The 17,594-nt window shown below is 40.0% G+C and overlaps 1 protein-coding gene across 1 annotated transcript in view; it reads left to right on the plus strand.

Moving 5' to 3' along the window:
* The window catches only part of LOC124270817 (B-box type zinc finger protein ncl-1-like), a 30,426-nt gene that overhangs the window by 6,247 nt on the left and 6,585 nt on the right, over nucleotides 1–17,594 (plus strand). The window contains 9 exon segments of the mRNA XM_046705875.1: nucleotides 94–204; nucleotides 3,826–4,086; nucleotides 4,766–5,077; nucleotides 5,636–5,757; nucleotides 5,759–6,036; nucleotides 14,076–14,499; nucleotides 15,366–15,526; nucleotides 15,938–16,126; nucleotides 16,606–16,757. Of these exon segments, the coding sequence (XP_046561831.1) occupies nucleotides 94–204; nucleotides 3,826–4,086; nucleotides 4,766–5,077; nucleotides 5,636–5,757; nucleotides 5,759–6,036; nucleotides 14,076–14,499; nucleotides 15,366–15,526; nucleotides 15,938–16,126; nucleotides 16,606–16,757 (2,010 nt within the window).

The following is a 17,594-nucleotide window of genomic DNA, read 5'->3' on the forward strand; positions in this document are numbered from 1 at the left end:
AGGTGTTAAGCAATATTCACTCACTCACAAATACATCTATGATTTTGATATTTTTCCACAACTTCATTGGCTATATTTTGATGTTTACTCTAGGTGGTGTCTTTCGAGGAACTACAGAATGGAGGTGGCTTAACAATCCACAAACCGATTTTCTGTCCAGTCCACACAAGTGAAAACCTGAAATACTACTGCAATACTTGCCAGGTCAGTTAAATCTGTATGTTCTTGTCTAGAAGACGTGTGACAAAATAGCATCAGGGATTGACATGGCCAATAGTCAGTGACTATTGGCAGACCAGTTTTATATCCCCCAAACCTAGGGCATATTTTAAACCCAAGTATCTAACATGTTGCATTATGTACAGTCAGACCTCGTTAATATGAACACTTTGGTTTTTTAAAAAAACCGTTCGGATAGTGAAACGTTCGTACTGCTGAAACCACAGTATATGCACCGAGTTACTTCCCCTTGATACAACTACAACTTAAATAAAATTATTTTTGAATGAAAATGCAAACTTACATTTATAAATTGGCGTCCAGATATGGCAAAAACTATGGCGATTTTTTTCCATTTGTGACATGTCATAACATGCCCGTGCCTTTTTCTTTTATATTTTCATTTTTACGTCATCAGAAAATTATTATAAAAAGATTTCGTAAATAATATGTATGGTCGCCTATTTCCCGATATCTGTGGCTTTCCGCTCGGTAACATGACATAACAACGGAAAATACCTGCGTTTTGAAGCATTGTATGAATAACATGGGAGGCGAATCGTTTGATGTCGGGTATCGTTCGAAAGCTCTGAACATCAACAACATCACTGAACCCTTGCCGAGTATTTTCACAGTTGTAAGAAGCGATTTTATTGGATACAAATTGGTTTCTAATGACGCTTTTCGCTACAGTCTGCTATAAGGGTGCGTGATTGGTCAAAATCAGACACGTGACCTAAGGCAGCCAATCATATTACGGCAATGGATACCGCGTCCGTAAAAGCGAAAATTTTTAGATTTAGACTAAAGTTTTGGCTAAAATAATGCTATTCTGAACATATTAAGCAAGAAATCGCTACCTATACGTAAATTATGGAACTTATTGGATGTATCGTGCTAGGTTATGACCTGTGACAAAAATGCTTCATGTATATATTTTGTTGATTTTATTCATTAGTTTATTCAATTTATTTAATGAATTCCTTGAAACATCGTTACTTTGCTCTTTGACAATGTTATTGTGGACCCGCTGCCGAATCATGTGTCCGAGAATCGTTGTTTTCAATAACATTGTGAAAAATAGTTTATAATTTTAATTCGTGTTGAAACGGTACCGAGCATATATTTCTGGATTGAAGTCTTTCCCAAAACAGCGTGGTCGTCGAAATTTCCCTATCACTTATGATAAAGGGATCAAAGGGATGAGTCGCTAAGTAGCTAAACAAACAACGTGTCACTTTGGGTGGACCAGTCAGCAGCGCGGTCAACTTCAATCGTTCGGATTAACGCAGCTGTTTACAACGTAATTAGTCCAATCCGTTCTGACTGACCAGCGTTCGGAGGCGGAAACTGAATCATCGGACTAACGAGGTGTCAATTATATACAATATATAGGGAGATGATTTGGTGCCCAGTGAGTAGCGTTCGGAAGTCGGTGGATTCGGATTAACGAGGACCGGATTACCGCGGCCTGACTGTATATGTCTGATTAACATTAAAGGGGAAGTGTGCACAAAAATAACAATGTTATTTGAATTTTAGAATCAGTTACCATTTTTGAAAATACATTACTCATTTTTCTGACTTCGAAAGTTTGCATTATGGGATCCTTTTTCACCAACCTAAACAGACCAATCACCCCCTAAGATAACAAGGTAATTGATGCCAATTGATTTAGACTGGTCTTCTGTCCCAAAGCAGACAATATGCACAGTGAAATTAATAGTGTGAATAAAAGATATCCAAAGTATGAAAGGTGCATGCAAGTCAGATTGATTGTGTATTTTCATTCATAAACCTCACCTGAGAATGAGTTTGTCAGGCTTGTCAGAAACCAGAGGTACCGATAAGCTGCGTATCTGCGTAAATTACACAAATACTTATGTAAAAACTCAATTCCTGTTAAGTCTATTGCGTACAAGTACGCTTATGTAAATACTCAATAAATGTGATCTTACATGCGTACACACAAAAATGTCAAATCATAGCTTAGGTACCAGTGGATAGATAAAATAACTGAAGTATATTGAGAGGTTCCTATCAGAAAATGAACTTGACAACTTGCAGTCTTTCTTATCGTTTCCCATATTACAGATCAAATGTAAATCAAAACACTAACATTTAAACTTTATTATATTTTTTAAAATTAATGGAAAATGGCAAAATACCCAATTGAGTTTGAGTGAGGTGGGTACAATTTATATTCGTTACTCAAAGAAAAATTAGGATATCCAATTGAGATGAAGACAAGGGAGTACATAACTCGATGACCCAAAAAGTTATCTGTAGCTCTAGAAACTCTTTGTTGAATGGGGGGCGGTGGGGTAACCTAGTGGTTAAAGCGTTCGCTCGTCACGCCGAAGGCCTGGGTTCGATTCTCGACATGGGTACAATGTGTGAAGCCCATTTCTGGTCTTCCCCGCCGTGATATTGCTGGAGCATTGCAAAAAGCGGCGTAAAACCGAACTCACTCTCTTTGTTGAATGTACCAAATCATTGAAATACATCTGTTATTATGTCCCTAATTATCCCCCGCAACACGTTTTGCGGGGGGTATTAAAATGGACTCCGTCCGTCATGGCAACAAGTTCGACTTTGACTGAAATTAGTGGGAGTGCTCTTTTCCGGAGCAGAACTCTAAAACCGTTCAATATTTCTTCACCAAACTTGGTACATACATGGATCTGGTGGTGTACTGGTGTCTTTTGGTAGTTTTGGAATTCTGAATTAAAATATTTTTGGCGTTTCCATGGCAACAAGTTTGACTTAGCCTGAAATTGTGGTAGTGCTCTTTTCCGGAGCAGAACTCTAAAACTGTTCAATGTTTCTTCACCAAACTTGGCACATAGATAGGTCTGGTGGTGTACTGGTGCCTTTTGGTAGTTTGGGAATTCTGAATAAAATATTTTTGGCATTTTCATGGCAACAAGTTTGAATGAAATTGGTGATAGTGCTCCTTTCTGGAGCAGAACTTTAAAAACCTTTCAATACTCTCCTTCCACTTTCCTATATACACACCTAAATATTTGACATAATCATAACTCGTAGACATAATCATGAAGAGTATTTTGCCATTGAGGGGGATATTGATGACTTTGTCTTCTTGTTCTTGCTATTCCCTTCCCATTCTGAAACTAATGAGGAAGTGAATTCAAGATTAGGCACACAGATCTCTTGACAATATGCCAAAATATTTTTGTGCAAAATCTGAATTTTGATTTGTTTACATTTTTAACAAGTGCTCTTTTCAGAGTACATTGTTTGTTTTCACACCTGATGTATTTCGCTTAATTTCATCTTGACTGTTGACATAGACTAGTTGTTTTATTGTCAAATGTATGAGGAATTCAATGATTGATGTAAGGTTTATTCATGCTGAGTTTAAATTATTTGTGATGTCATGGGTGTAACCTGACTGGCATAAATGCAGTTGGATTTTATAAACACTCTGCAATGTTGTGCAAATTCTCTTCAGCGTTTGTGTCTGAGTATTTCCAAAACCTGGGCGATTTAAGAGGCATCGACAGTCACTCAGGATGAATATTTTACCAGACGAGCTGAAGTATTGTAAGCATCAGTGGCTCACATTTGTTGGTGTGGTTGTAGGTGCCCATCTGTAACGATTGTATGCTGAGTGAGCACCGTCAGCCAGAACACAGCCACGAGAAGATCTCTGACGTTGAGGAGCAGCAGAAGGAAGACCTCAGGTCGCTGGTGACGGAGAGTAAGAGCAAGGTGACCATTTGTCAGGAGGCTACCTCCAATTTGGAGAACGCTCTGTCAGAGTTGCAGATACAGCGCGACAATGCCAAGGGCCACATCCAAGAAACATTCCAGAGCTGCAAGGCTATACTAGAGAAGAGGAAAGTAAGTTTACCTGATTGGTTGACACGTCTTATCTAGTATGGTTGTTTGTCAATATTTCACTATACAGTTATCAACTTTATATGGGGTTATGGACCTTAAGTAGTATTTCGAAAGTACTTTTTAATACTTTCTTTAGGTTAATACAATACATACATTGACATGAACATAAATCTGATCAAATGTATAAAAAGGACATAAAAATAGATTAGAAATCTCAAGCAATTTTAGCAACTATAATGTTAGGTTCCAACAATCAAATTCATCCGACTTGGTTAGGTTTGGGAAACTGTTTCAGGTAATTCTCATTCTGACTTTGAGTTGATCGAGTGGTACATGACTGCTTTTAGAACAGTGAATTTTGGGAAGGCTTTATATTATGTAACATTAGTAATTCTTGTCAGTGCATACTGTGGCACAGAAAACAGTTATGAACAGTCATCTTGATGCAGATACAGAAGTGTCTGTCATCGATAGCAATTTTAATAAGCTTAGTAAACTGATGCTAGCAGTAGCAGGTTATGCTGAAAGTGATTTGGGGGAAGGGGGCTAGGGCTGTACTGAGAAGTTTTGAATGTCATGACTTGTCATTATTTGTGCGAGACTTGTATGCTTCCCTGTGTAAGTCAGTTTATCACATTGTCACATCCATTGGGTAACAGTCAATGTTTGTTCTTCCAAGGATGACCTACTGAAGGAACTGGAAGACATGCACTCCTCACAGGAACTGGGTATTATGGAGATGTTTCACATCGTGGGCAGCACAGTGGAGAAGATAGAAGATGCTTGCAAGTTTACAGAGCGTGTGCTAGAACACGGAAACAGTGTTCAGATGCTACTGGTGAAGCAACTCATCACCAGCCAACTGATGTCCCTCATCAACAACACCCCCAAGTTGGACGTCTCAGTGGATATCAAGTTCAATGCTAACACAGATGTCTTCAAGGAAGCTGCTAAGAAAACCTTTGGGTCTTTTGCCAAGGAAGAGATGAAGGTATGTGAAGTTGATACTTCTTGATTTTATGTGCAAGTGTGTCTTCATTTGATGTGAGGAAAAGGATGAAGCCTGTTGTGATTTTACTCTAATAAAAATGAAAAATAAACATGATGGGAGATATTCTCTCGTTTCTATTTGAGGCCAGGTATCGTTTCTATTTGAGGCCAGGTAAATTTCTGCATGCATTTATATGAACTACATGAAATACCTGAATGTTTTCCAAATAAGTTGATGACTCAAAAGGGTCCTAGTGCTTTGTTGAAAATTAAAAAGAAAAGCCTTTGAGTCCCATTTCGTAGCATGCAGATTAGTGAAAGATTTAGAGGTTGACTTATTGAACGGGATCGGGTAGTCAGACTCGCAGACTTGGTGGACATGTGTCATCATATCCCATATGCATAGATTGATGCTCATGCTGTTGGTTGCTGGATTGTCTGGTTCAGACTCGATTATATACAGACCGCCTCCATAAAGATGGAATATTGTCGATTGGGTTGCAAAACTAAACTCACTCACCATTCTTTTTTCACACATGTTCACAATTTCCTATAACAGATTGACACTCAGCTGTCATCACTACACTCATCATTCGACAATGATGCCTTTTCCCTGCCCCATGGAGTTCTCAGCCCAACCAGCTCCATGATGGCTGCCCGATCAAGCATCTCGGAGTTCATGCCATCACTGCGATGTATCACCCCCTGTCTCAATCAACGGTAGCGTTGTTGACTCTCTGCAAAACATGGTGTCTGTGCCTCCTCCTATTGGGCGGTGCATCTCCGGTGTTGGGCACCCCTCGAGTCAAGACAGCAGTCTATCCCGCAACTCCCACAGCCCTGCAATGTCTGACAGTGGGATATCCGTGGACGCAGCCAGCACTGGTAGCAGTCAGAGTGCCACCATGATCAACATTGCGGCCATGGCTAAACTTGGATCTGTTGGGTTCAACAATCAAGGTAAGGGACAGATGTTATGCATCCTCAAAGTGAATGATGTTATGATAAGTGTGCAGTCTTCCACTTGAACCACTTGTTGAGAGCCTGGTCCTATATATTTTTTCAGCAGCCCAGTTTCACAAAGCGATCTTAGCAGAAAGGTGATCGTGACTCCCACATTTTAACATCGACATACGAGTGTTGTAGAACTAAGATCCGGGTTAGAATTGATCTTCAGTAACCCATGCTTGTCGTAAAAGGCAACTAACGGGATTGGTTGGACACATGTCATCGCATCGCAATTGCATAGATTGATGCTCATGCTGTTGATCACTGGATTGTGTGGTCCAGATTCGATTATTTACAGACCGCCGCCATATACCTGGAATATTGCTGGGGGTCGGCGTTATGTAACAAACCAACCAACCAAGATCGCTTTGTGGAACGGGTCCCAGTCCATTAGGTCAGCTAAATGCAATGCACTGAATGAAAGTGAAATCTACAGGAAAAGATACCAAGAGGCAGGTTCAGGCCTGTTACATAGACTTAGATTGGTCATACTCTGCTAAGGATCAGGAGCGAAAGTAAGCTATGGATAGTTGTGCCCTTAAATTGTACAGGCATTTACTAGTCATTAGCATTTAGGATTAGATTGCTGGATGCACTGTTTCTGTATCTTTGTTAGCATCAGAATGATCGTTTGAAAAAAGTGGGGCATTACTTTCTGCTTGAAGTTTGTGTGCAGATTGACATGAGAATTATGATGTGCTGCTGCATACCAATTATCAGTTGTGATTTTGTTACTTTATCCATTTAACATTGTTATCAGTCATGATGTGTTGCTGATAAAATATAGAAAGATTATTACACGAGCAAGTGTCATACAGTAGAATACTTTTATAACGAGACTGCCTCCGTGGTGTAGTGGTTAGAGCGTCCGCCTGGAGAGTGGAAGGTCGCGGGTTCGATCCATGACCGCGTCATACCAAAAGACGTTACAATATGGTACTTGTTGGTCCCTGTCTGGCGCTAGGCATTAATGGATACAATAAGGACTGGTCGGCTCGGAGTCTGTATAATGTGTCTGAGTGGGATATTCATGCTTCACTGCGGCATGGTATCTCAGTGGGCTAGCACTATAAAACCAGCTTCAGTCTGGGCTAGTACAAGCAGCCGCACATACACACGCATGCACGTTGTCATATGAGCGAAATATTCTCAAGCACGACGTAAAACCCAATTTCACCTCACCTTTTATAACGAACACAGATATAACGAACTGACGGCTATAGCGAACTGTTTTAAAAGTCCCAAATAAACCTTATATATTTTTCCTTATCCTGACTCATGCTCTTTTTGCTTGTCTCCTTCCTCTTGCGAACATAGTGGAACACTTGTATCTCCCTAATTGAAGTTCCCTTCAATGTAAAATCACTAATTAGTACACCACGAGTTACCTCCCTTCCACAAGCGCGGGAACGAGGGCGCCACCTCTACCCATGTGCCTCACTCTCTCCTTCTTCGCCCAGTGAGCTGGACGTGAGAGCGCCTGTGTCTCCCGACACACTATATCCTTTGATTATATTTAGTTAGTTACCTCGTGTATAGAGATCTATAGAGGTTTAGCTAGTATCTTTCAACAATTATATATTGATATTTAGTAGGTGTTTCTACTGTTTATGCACGGGGCGCCGTGCTGTTGCAGTGGATTACGTTGATAAAAATTCTGTACTGTTGCACATTACGTTTTTATTCTGCTGCTGATCCGCATTTAATATGCCCTAGCTGTACTGCGCCATGTTTCATGTGATTCACGTTGCAGTTTGCGATACTAATTTATCCAATTCTACCTTTAATAAATAATTACTACTGCGTTTGAGACGCAGCAGCAGATAGGTCACGTTATGCAGAGTCTAGCATGACTGATACACCTGAACCCCTCGCCAGTCTTCTGCTGTTGGTGACCCCCTCCCGTCTGGTTTTCCGCTAGAATGGTGGAGAGTGGGGCGAGTCGCCGCCTCCAAGCGTCCTGCTTCCCCAGACATCCCTTCGTCGCACTGAGGGGTATTCAAGCGAAGTCTACTAGAACTTTCTCAGCGAGATTGTTCTCATCGCAGATTTGGGCCTGTATGATGATCAGCCGATCATCATTCCTGATGTACATCAAAGAATGACTGATGTCGGCAACAGTGATGTCAGCGCGCAGATCAACATTCGATGATCTTCCTGAGGGTCCCGTCGCTACCAACACTCAGCGCAGACTTCGCACCCCAGGGCAGCGTCGACCTCTGAGGGAATTCAGCGAAGTCTACTAGGACTTTCTCAACCGAGATTGTTCCAGCCGCTGAACTTGGCCTCTCACGATGATCAGCCGATCATCATCCCCGGCGTATGAGACAAGTAGCGACCGGTGACAGCTACAATGACATCAGCAGAGATCGTCATGCAGCCTGATGTCTCTACACTGATGTCAGGCGACTTACCTGAGGGCCCCACCACTAACAGCGCAGAGATGGCACCGACTACCGCCGCAGACCATCCCAGGCGAGCTACTACGGCAAATCATGGTGCGTGATGGAGGGTCACTACAAACTGGAGAAGCAGCCAGCCAGAGTCACGAGCCCAGCCGAAGGCTCCAACTTAGACAACACTCTAGAGGCACCTCCAGTCAGCGTAGCAGCCAAGGCGATGCAGCCTTCGCGAAGGAAGTCGCCAGACCACCTTGACGAAGGACCCAGATGTACAGCCAGCGAAGGCCTTGCGCTGGGCGGATAGATCATCACATTCCTCGGCTTCATCCTTAGATGCAGACTCAGCCACCAGACCTCCACGGAAGCCTTAGCGAAGCTCAAATCGCCGTTCCCCAGCACCGAGCATGAGAGGAAGCGCTGCGTTCCATGGCGCTGAAGGCATTCAGCGAAGGCACTCGGGAAGGACACCCGAATATAGATCGTCATTTAACAGAGTCAAGGGACTACTCAAAGAGCGGCGAAGCTGTCAATAGTCTCCGATCTCCTCGTACATCACCACATCGATCGCCTCACAGGGTTACACACACAAGTCTGCACACAAGTCTACATCACCTTCCTAGAGTGGCAGTGCGGACGCAGACATACCTGATGAAGGAAGGCGGCGACGCAGATGCTATCACCCTACCTCCGATCGACCGATTGCTCTGCGGTAGCACAGAATCTAGACATAGCATCCCATAAAGCCACAAAGTTCAGACACCATAATTGCCGAACTTTTCAGCCTAGAAGTTTTCCACGCACAACATGGACCCCTTCTTCAATGCTTAAGACATCGATGAAAACTACAAGTTGATCATCGATATCAACAATAAGAACTACAATCGTAAATTGGTTCAGTTGAATCCATGGCGAGGCGTATGTTCGTTGGCCTAAATAGATCTAGAACGATCATTGAGACACTTATCGCCAGATTTGGTAACGCACGACTTCTGAAAATGATAAGATGATCCACTCGGCCCTACTTATGCAGAACCAGCAAGTCCCAGGCAGCCTCAGAAGGAGCTAGAGCCTCACCAGCTACAAGGGGCGTCGGAGGAGGAAGCTTCGCCGACCCCACATCCTGTTAAACACAGAGGCCATTCGAAGCTAAGCGCTCTTATATATATATATATATATTCTAATCGGGACTTTGACTCGATACCTTAGCGCGAAGGTCGCGAAGGCTAAGTGGCTCCAAGTCTACTTCACCAGTAGATCTAGAAGGGATGCTTCGAGAGCTTACGTGAAGTCTCGGCGTTCACCGAGGAAGTCTCCTCCAAGGTCTCCATATACTAGCCACTCGTCATATATAGCTACTCCTCAGTCCGTTCAAGACATCGCATAAGTTGTCTATCAACTGTATGCCAGATGCCGTCTATAAGCCTGGCGAAGACAATTGCACAGGCTATTTACAACACAGAACGTCGCTGTATTAATTTGTCAACGGCGTTTCATAGATCTTCACAGAAATCAACTATTCATTATAAATTGCTAGTATATGCAATCCCGGACGACGATCACGATTATCTACATGCGTGACCATTACGCATATCTGCAGACAATTCAATATCGAAATTGAACAGCAGCCTTGTTACAGCAGTATAACTCATAATCGTCAACATTTCTGAGAAGAAATATGTACAACAAATTCAGCTTTAATTCTACAATTATGACGATACATTCATGTATACAGTCTACAAGCTGACAACTTACAAGTTATTGTACCTTTATATATAAAGAAGTCGAATTATATTCAAAACTGAAGCACTTTCGACAGCCAGGAAAATAACCTACCCAGCATTAATATTACAGAGCGAGGTATTTTTGCGCTTGAAGCTTCAGCCAGCGTTTACCATTAATCCTCGAAACACGTGGTCACTTTCGGGTAACCGGGGAAGTTACGATGAAGACCGGCGATTGTTCTAATATCAGCGGCGGCACTATATTATACAAGGTTCCTTTTCCTGCTACACGGTGACATCACAGCGGGTACTCTACAGAATCAAAATGCCTTATTCTGATTGGACCCGATGAACAACGCCCTACACAGAGGTCGAGCATAGTTCACAGTTCAAGACATAGGTTGCAAGTGACAACTTTATATCAATGAGCGAGCAAGCCTCCTTACAGCCCACTTAACCTGAACCTTCAGGATTAGGCTGCTTTCTTCAGGTTAGAGACCTCCCCTGTCAAGTTTAGACAAGGGCACAGCAGTCAGGCGATTTTACATAAAGTTCATCGAGGACACAAACTCCCGGTTGTGCACATACATCGTCAAGGACATCATAGCGATTTACCTAGACGGCGTGATACAAGTGGATCGAAATCCACAGCGTTTCAGACTACACCTGAATTTCATCATCAAGCTACTAACACAACTAGATGGTTAGTAAACCTACTAAGTTTCTGTTTGGAGAATAAAGCGGAAGTTTCATTACCAACTTGGGGATATGAATATAGTGCTACAACAACTCACAAGTGAGGTTTATGAACATGCCTGGATGACATACTTGGACTCCATGATACGATGATGCTATCACGCTGGCCAGCAAGAGCACTGTAAATTTATCTCCACCAAACCAAACAGGAAGAAAAATACAACAGATTTTTTTTTTCCTCTATCATCAACTTACGCAGAGTGTAGTCTCAACGTACTATATCTCCGTTTGGATCAGAACTGTCAAACTACGTGCATACAAGACAGATGGACCTAATCCGACCCTCCATGAGCTTTAATACTCTTGATATTAGAGCTAACTTCTACAATTTCATCTACACAAATGTTATTTGAAATAATGGAGGGTTTATTACTGTAGATCCGATATGGTGGTTGCCAACCATTATCTGAGAGATATCACCACCGAGGACATCTCAGGTATCCACCAATTTGATCCCATGGTCCTTGCACAACAGTTGACAGTTCTCGGAGAAGATAAGTCAATCTTACAGATTTTTACTTATCTTATAACAGTACTAAATAGCTTCATGCTATATATAATTTGCTTAAGCTCGTTTTTTATCATCACAGTGGTTACATGATAAATGCATTAGCTAACAAACTCTACAGAGTTTTTTTTGGCTATTATATCGTAGCTTAAGTCAAGTATATTTTAAGCATAGTACTATACTCATATTGTAAAATACATTAGCTAACAAACTCTCTGAGGTTTTGCTATTATATAGGTAGCTTAAGCTCATTCATATCTTAAGCTCAGTACTATGTTTATATCATATAACTATATTAGCTAACAAATTCTAAAGAGCTTTTGCTATTTGGCTTAAGTTTCATCGTATCTTAAGCAATATGGTTACATTATAACATGTATTAGCTAACAAACTCTATGGAGTTTTTTGCTATTATATATGTAACTTAAGCTTATTCATATCTTAAAAAGCAGTACTATGTTTATAGCATATAGGTATATTAGCTATCAAAACTCTAAAAGAGTTTTTGCTATTATATATTGGGCTTAAGTTTTCATCATATTTTAAGCTTTGTGGTTACATTATATCATGTATTAGCTAACAAACTCTACGGGGTTTTGCTATACATATGTAGCAAGGTTTCTTCATATCTTAAGCTCAATACTATGTTGATACCATATAAGTATATTAGCTATTAAAACTCTAAAAGGTTTTTGCTATTATATATTTAGCTTAAGGTTTACTTCATATCTTAAGCTCAATACTAGGTCTAAATCAACATAATAAAATGTATTAGCTATCAAACTCTCAATGAGTTTTACTATTATATATATATAGCTTAAGTTTAATCATATCTTAAGCTCAGTACTATGTTTATAACATAAAAGTATATTAGTTAATAAACTCTAAGGAGTTTTTGCTATATACATTTAGCTTAAGTCTAATCATATCTTAAGCTTAGTACTATGGTTACATTATAAATCTATTAGCTAATAAGCTCTACAGAGTTTTGGCTATTGTATATGTAGCTTAAGTTAATTATATCTTAAGCACAGTACTATACTCATATTGTAAAAATATATTAGCTAACAAACTTTACTAAGTTTGGCTATTATATATGTAGCTTAAGTTAATTATATCTTAAGCACAGTACTATACTCATATTGTAAAATATATTAGCTAACAAACTATACTAAGTTTGGCTATTTATATATGTAGCTTAAGTTAATTATATCTTAAGCACAGTATTATACTCATATTGTAAAATATATTAGCTAACAAACTCTACTAAGTTTGGCTATTATATATGTAGCTTAAGATAATTATATCTTAAGCACAATACTATACTCATATTGTAAAAATGTATTAGCTAACAAACTCTACAAAGTTTGCTGTTATATATATAGCTAAGCTTATTCATATCTTAAGCTCAGCACTGTCTATATCATATAAATATTTTAACTAACAAACCCTAAAGAGGTTTGTTATTATATAATTAGCTTAAAATTAATCATATTTTAAGCTTAGTGCTATGTTTATATCTTTATAGCTATCTTTATAGCTAAGTATTTTAGCTAACAAACTCTAAGGAGTTTATACTAGCATATTAACAAGCTTAAGTCTATTAGTCTTAAGCATTGCATTAATATTATATATACTTATCATAATAAGTACATTGTAATAACCTCTATATGGCAGCTGATAAGCTGGCAGCAGGAATTCATCAGTTCAATGCCTTTATGAAGTTCCCATAGGGTTATTACAATCATCACAGTTCAAATCACTAATTATTAAAATCCAAAGTATTATATATTCCCACCTCGGCTCTGTTGGATTCTACAAGCAAAAGAGCATGAGTCAGGATAAGGAAAATATGTAATTTTTGAGTAAAATTGATATTTTATACTTATCCTGACTCATGAGGTCAGCCCTCCCATCCTCCCCAAATAACACTTTGGATTTCCCTGTAAATTCAAATGTTGGGCTCAGTATATGAGGAGAGAGTGAGGCACATGGGTAGAGGTGGCGCCCTCGTTCCCGCGCTTGTGGAAGGGAGGTAACTCGTGGTGTACTAATTAGTGATTTTACATTGAAGGGAACTTCAATTAGGGAGATACAAGTGTTCCACTATGTTCGCAAGAGGAAGGAGACAAGCAAAAAGAGCATGAGTCAGGATAAGTATAAAATATCAATTTTACTCAAAAAATTACATTATCATATAAAAAAGTGAATAGTGAACTACAGATAGAACGAACTAATTTCAGTGGTCCCTTAGAGTTTGTTATAAAGGTATTTTACTGTACTACTGCACAAAATGAGTGTGAAATTTTGTATTGCGAGAACGAGGGCAATACATAATTTTACACGAGTTTCGTATAAATCGATGACACACTTGCTCGAGTGTAATTATTTCTTTATTATCCATTTTATTCATGTACATTTGTGCAGTAAAACAAGTGACGGCCCTCTTCATTGAAGTCACATTCAATTGTTTAATGACGTCACAGGCGACGAGATACAGAAACAGTGGTTGCTAGGCAAAAGTGATATGTGCAGACATGATATATATGACACTGGTTATGTTTCATGGGTAATAAATGTCCATATGACCCATCTGCATTTCAGGTCAAGTGACTCTGAATGGTCAGGTGATATCGGGAATGAACATCAACAACCCCTCCACTGGGTCTGGGGGAGGTAACTCGAACCCAAGCAGTCGCACGCAGACCCCGCTCTCTCAACCGGACCCATCCCTGAACATTCTCACAAGCGCCCCTCAGCGGTCCCCCAACTCCACCAACCTGGATACACTGGCCAATCTGTTCAGTCAGTCGTCTCAGCAGATGAACGGTGTCAGCAACGCACTTGGTAATCTCAGCAATCTGACCAGCCTGGCCAACCTTGACACCATGGGACTCGGGAACATGAGCAACTTGATGAACTCTCCAGACGATACAGATATTACCACTTTCGATCCATCTGTGGCTGGTGGCAGCAGTCAATTCCCACCAATGCGACGTGTGAACAAGATGAGCGCAATGCAGATCAGGTATGAAGTGTTCCTTTTGTTCTTTGCAGGCTTCTCAGATGTCATTTTGAGCTTACATACATATTTGACATGAATAGAGAGTGCCTTTTAGACATTGCAACTAAAGTTAAATTTTTAAATTAAACTTTTTTGGGTAAAATTCAAATTCTAGTACTTCATTCGGTGGCGTTACATCTGGTTGTACAATATAGACAAACTTTATGGTTAACAACTTCTTTTATTTTGTGAGTGCGGCGTTTCGATTCAAATTCAATCAAGAATATAAATAAGAATCTGTAACAGAAACTTCACACTCATGAAGTAAAAGTAATTGTTATCCTTACAGCCTATCTGTATTGTACTTCTCAGCTTCTATAATGCCACTCAAAGAAGTTACACATCGGAGGTGCACACAAAGTATGCAGTCTATGCTGTCAGTTGTCTGACATGTGCTGGTGATAAGGTCTCTCAGTCCGAGTGAAGGTTTGAATTAGGATGTGATTCCTTAGAAAACAATTTATACTTTACTGAGAAAGTGTAACCCCAAATGTAACATGTTACATTCTTTCGACATGGTCTTTTAACTTGTTCGAAATAAAGTTGTCCGTAAATATTCTTACGATAGTATTCAACTCTAGTGACCCCTTTAATCCCTAATGTTCAAAGTTTGGGTAAACACAAGGATCCCTTGGCACTTAAGTTTGAACACTGGTAGGGTACAGACCAAATTTCTTCATTTTGATTTTTTGTGTGAGCTTTCACAATGCTGAATGCTTTCACAATGCTGAATGCTGTCACAAATGTTGAATGTAAAAAAAATATGAATAAGCTGCATAACAGTCCAATCTTTTCTTTATGTCATTATGCTGATGTTTATCTTGGTCCAGATGCAAGTTTGGACAGCTGGGTCCAGGCAAGGGTCAGTTCAACTCTCCCCATGGCTTTTGCTTGGGTATTGATGAAGACATCATTGTGGCCGACACTAACAACCATCGGATTCAGGTGTTCGAGAAAACTGGAGAGTTCAAGTACCAGTTCGGCATACCAGGTGTGTACATCATACATCTATTGACTCTGTTATGTGATGACTCATGATCGGAATAGTACCCCAGGACTATGCTGAGTGCAGCATCAAACCACATTTATCGGATTAGATTCAAATATTTACAGTCCGCCATCATGTAGCTGACATATTGCAGAGAGTGGCATTAAACAATGAACCTTGTCCTGGAATATGGGTCAGATTAATGTCGAAAATTTGCGATGACTACATCTACAGTAAAACACTCGCAGATGTATGAAAAATGAAATGTCTTGTTTAAGATGTTCCTGGCTCTACTAATAAACCTCCATGTTTAATGTATGGCCTTTGAGTTGGAACATGATATCATGATGAACAGAACTTTTGGATCCTCCCACATGAATTAATTTAACCCCAGAGTAACTCCATCTGCTGCAGGTCGAGAGGAGGGACAGCTGTGGTACCCGCGTAAGGTGGCAGTGATGAGGACATCGGGGAAGTATGTTGTGTGTGACCGTGGTAATGAGCGCTCACGCATGCAGATCTTCACAAAGAATGGACATTTTGTCAAGAAGATAGCTATCCGTTACATAGACATTGTTGCTGGACTGGCTATTACACAGCAGGGTAAGTAAAAATTGAAATGCCACTGAAGGTTTTGCTTAACTTATTCCGAAAAACAAACTAACTGCATATTAGAAATATCTTAACATGTATTGATCAGTGTTGCTTTAGTATGTTCAATGTTTTTCTTTCTCACAGAGTAAAACTGTACAAATATAGAAAATGGAACCGAATTATGTCTGTAATTTGCCATTTTATTCTTGCAATGCAAACTTAAGTGTCCACTACAAAATAATTTTGCGTTCGAGTTGAACAGGAATGCTGTTAGTTAAAATAGGTTAAAAACCAAACAAGCATTGCTATAGCTGCACAATTCTGATATAACACTGAAAAGTGTGCTGTTACCTTTTCCTATGTAATGTCTAGGGTGTTTCACAAAAACTGAAGACCATTGAAGAGTCCGACCTACCTAGGAATAGTCCCTATGTGTGGAAACTATAACATGGTTTTTGTAATTTTGAGAGGTAATATTTTTTTCACAGGTCACATTGTGGCGGTTGACAGTGTTTCACCAACAGTTTTCTGTATCGGTGAATCTGGAGATCTGATCAAGTGGTTTGACTGTAGTGACTACATGCGAGAACCATCAGACATTGCTATCAGTGGGAAGGAGTACTTTGTCTGTGACTTTAAGGTATGTAGGTTTATACATCCAGTGGGACTGTTCAACATTTGGCTTCCTGTGGAGAATCTGGGTGAAAAAGATCACCAGTACCTCAAAAGGTCTAAAGTGGGGATCTGGTGGTAATGCTGTGTGATATGTTTGATAGTTAATGCTGGTTAGTGCTCACAATATGCAGATCGATAATCAGAGCTCAGTAATCAATTAGTATCTGTTATCATTGATAAAACTCGTGTGGGCAGTAATGAGACACAATCATAACATTGTGCAAACGAAACACGGATTAATATCATGATCAAGACGATCAAGAATACTTCCAGAGCTACAGATGACTTTTTGGGTTATTGAGTTATGTACTCGCTTGTGTTCATCTCCATTGGGTATCCTCATCATACCCCGCAACGCGTTTTGGGGTGGGTGGGGGGTGTGTGTTTTAAAATGGACTCCGTCCGTGCGTGTGTCTGTCCGGCCGTCTGTCCATGCACATTTGTCTTTTCCGGAGCAGAACTCTAAAACCATTCAATATTTCTTCACCAAACTTGGCACATAGATAGATCTGGGGGTGTAATGGTGCCTTTTGGTAGTTGGAATTCTGAATAAAATATTTTTGGCATTTCCATGGCAACAAGTTTGACTTAGACTGAAATTGGTGGTTGTGCTCTTTTCTGGAGCAGAACTAAAAAAACATTTAATATTTCTTTACCAAACTTGGCACATACATAGATTGGTCTGGTGGTGTACTGGTGCCTTTGGTAGTTTTGGAATTCTGAATAAAATATTTTTGGCGTTTCCATGGCAACAAGTTTGACTTAGACTGAAATTGGTGATAGTGCTCCTTTCTGGAGCAGA

The sequence above is a fragment of the Haliotis rubra genome, unplaced genomic scaffold (genome assembly GCF_003918875.1).
Source record: "Haliotis rubra isolate DU_JTF1 unplaced genomic scaffold, ASM391887v1 Scf155, whole genome shotgun sequence".
In the NCBI taxonomy this organism is placed as follows: Eukaryota; Metazoa; Mollusca; class Gastropoda; order Lepetellida; family Haliotidae; genus Haliotis; species Haliotis rubra.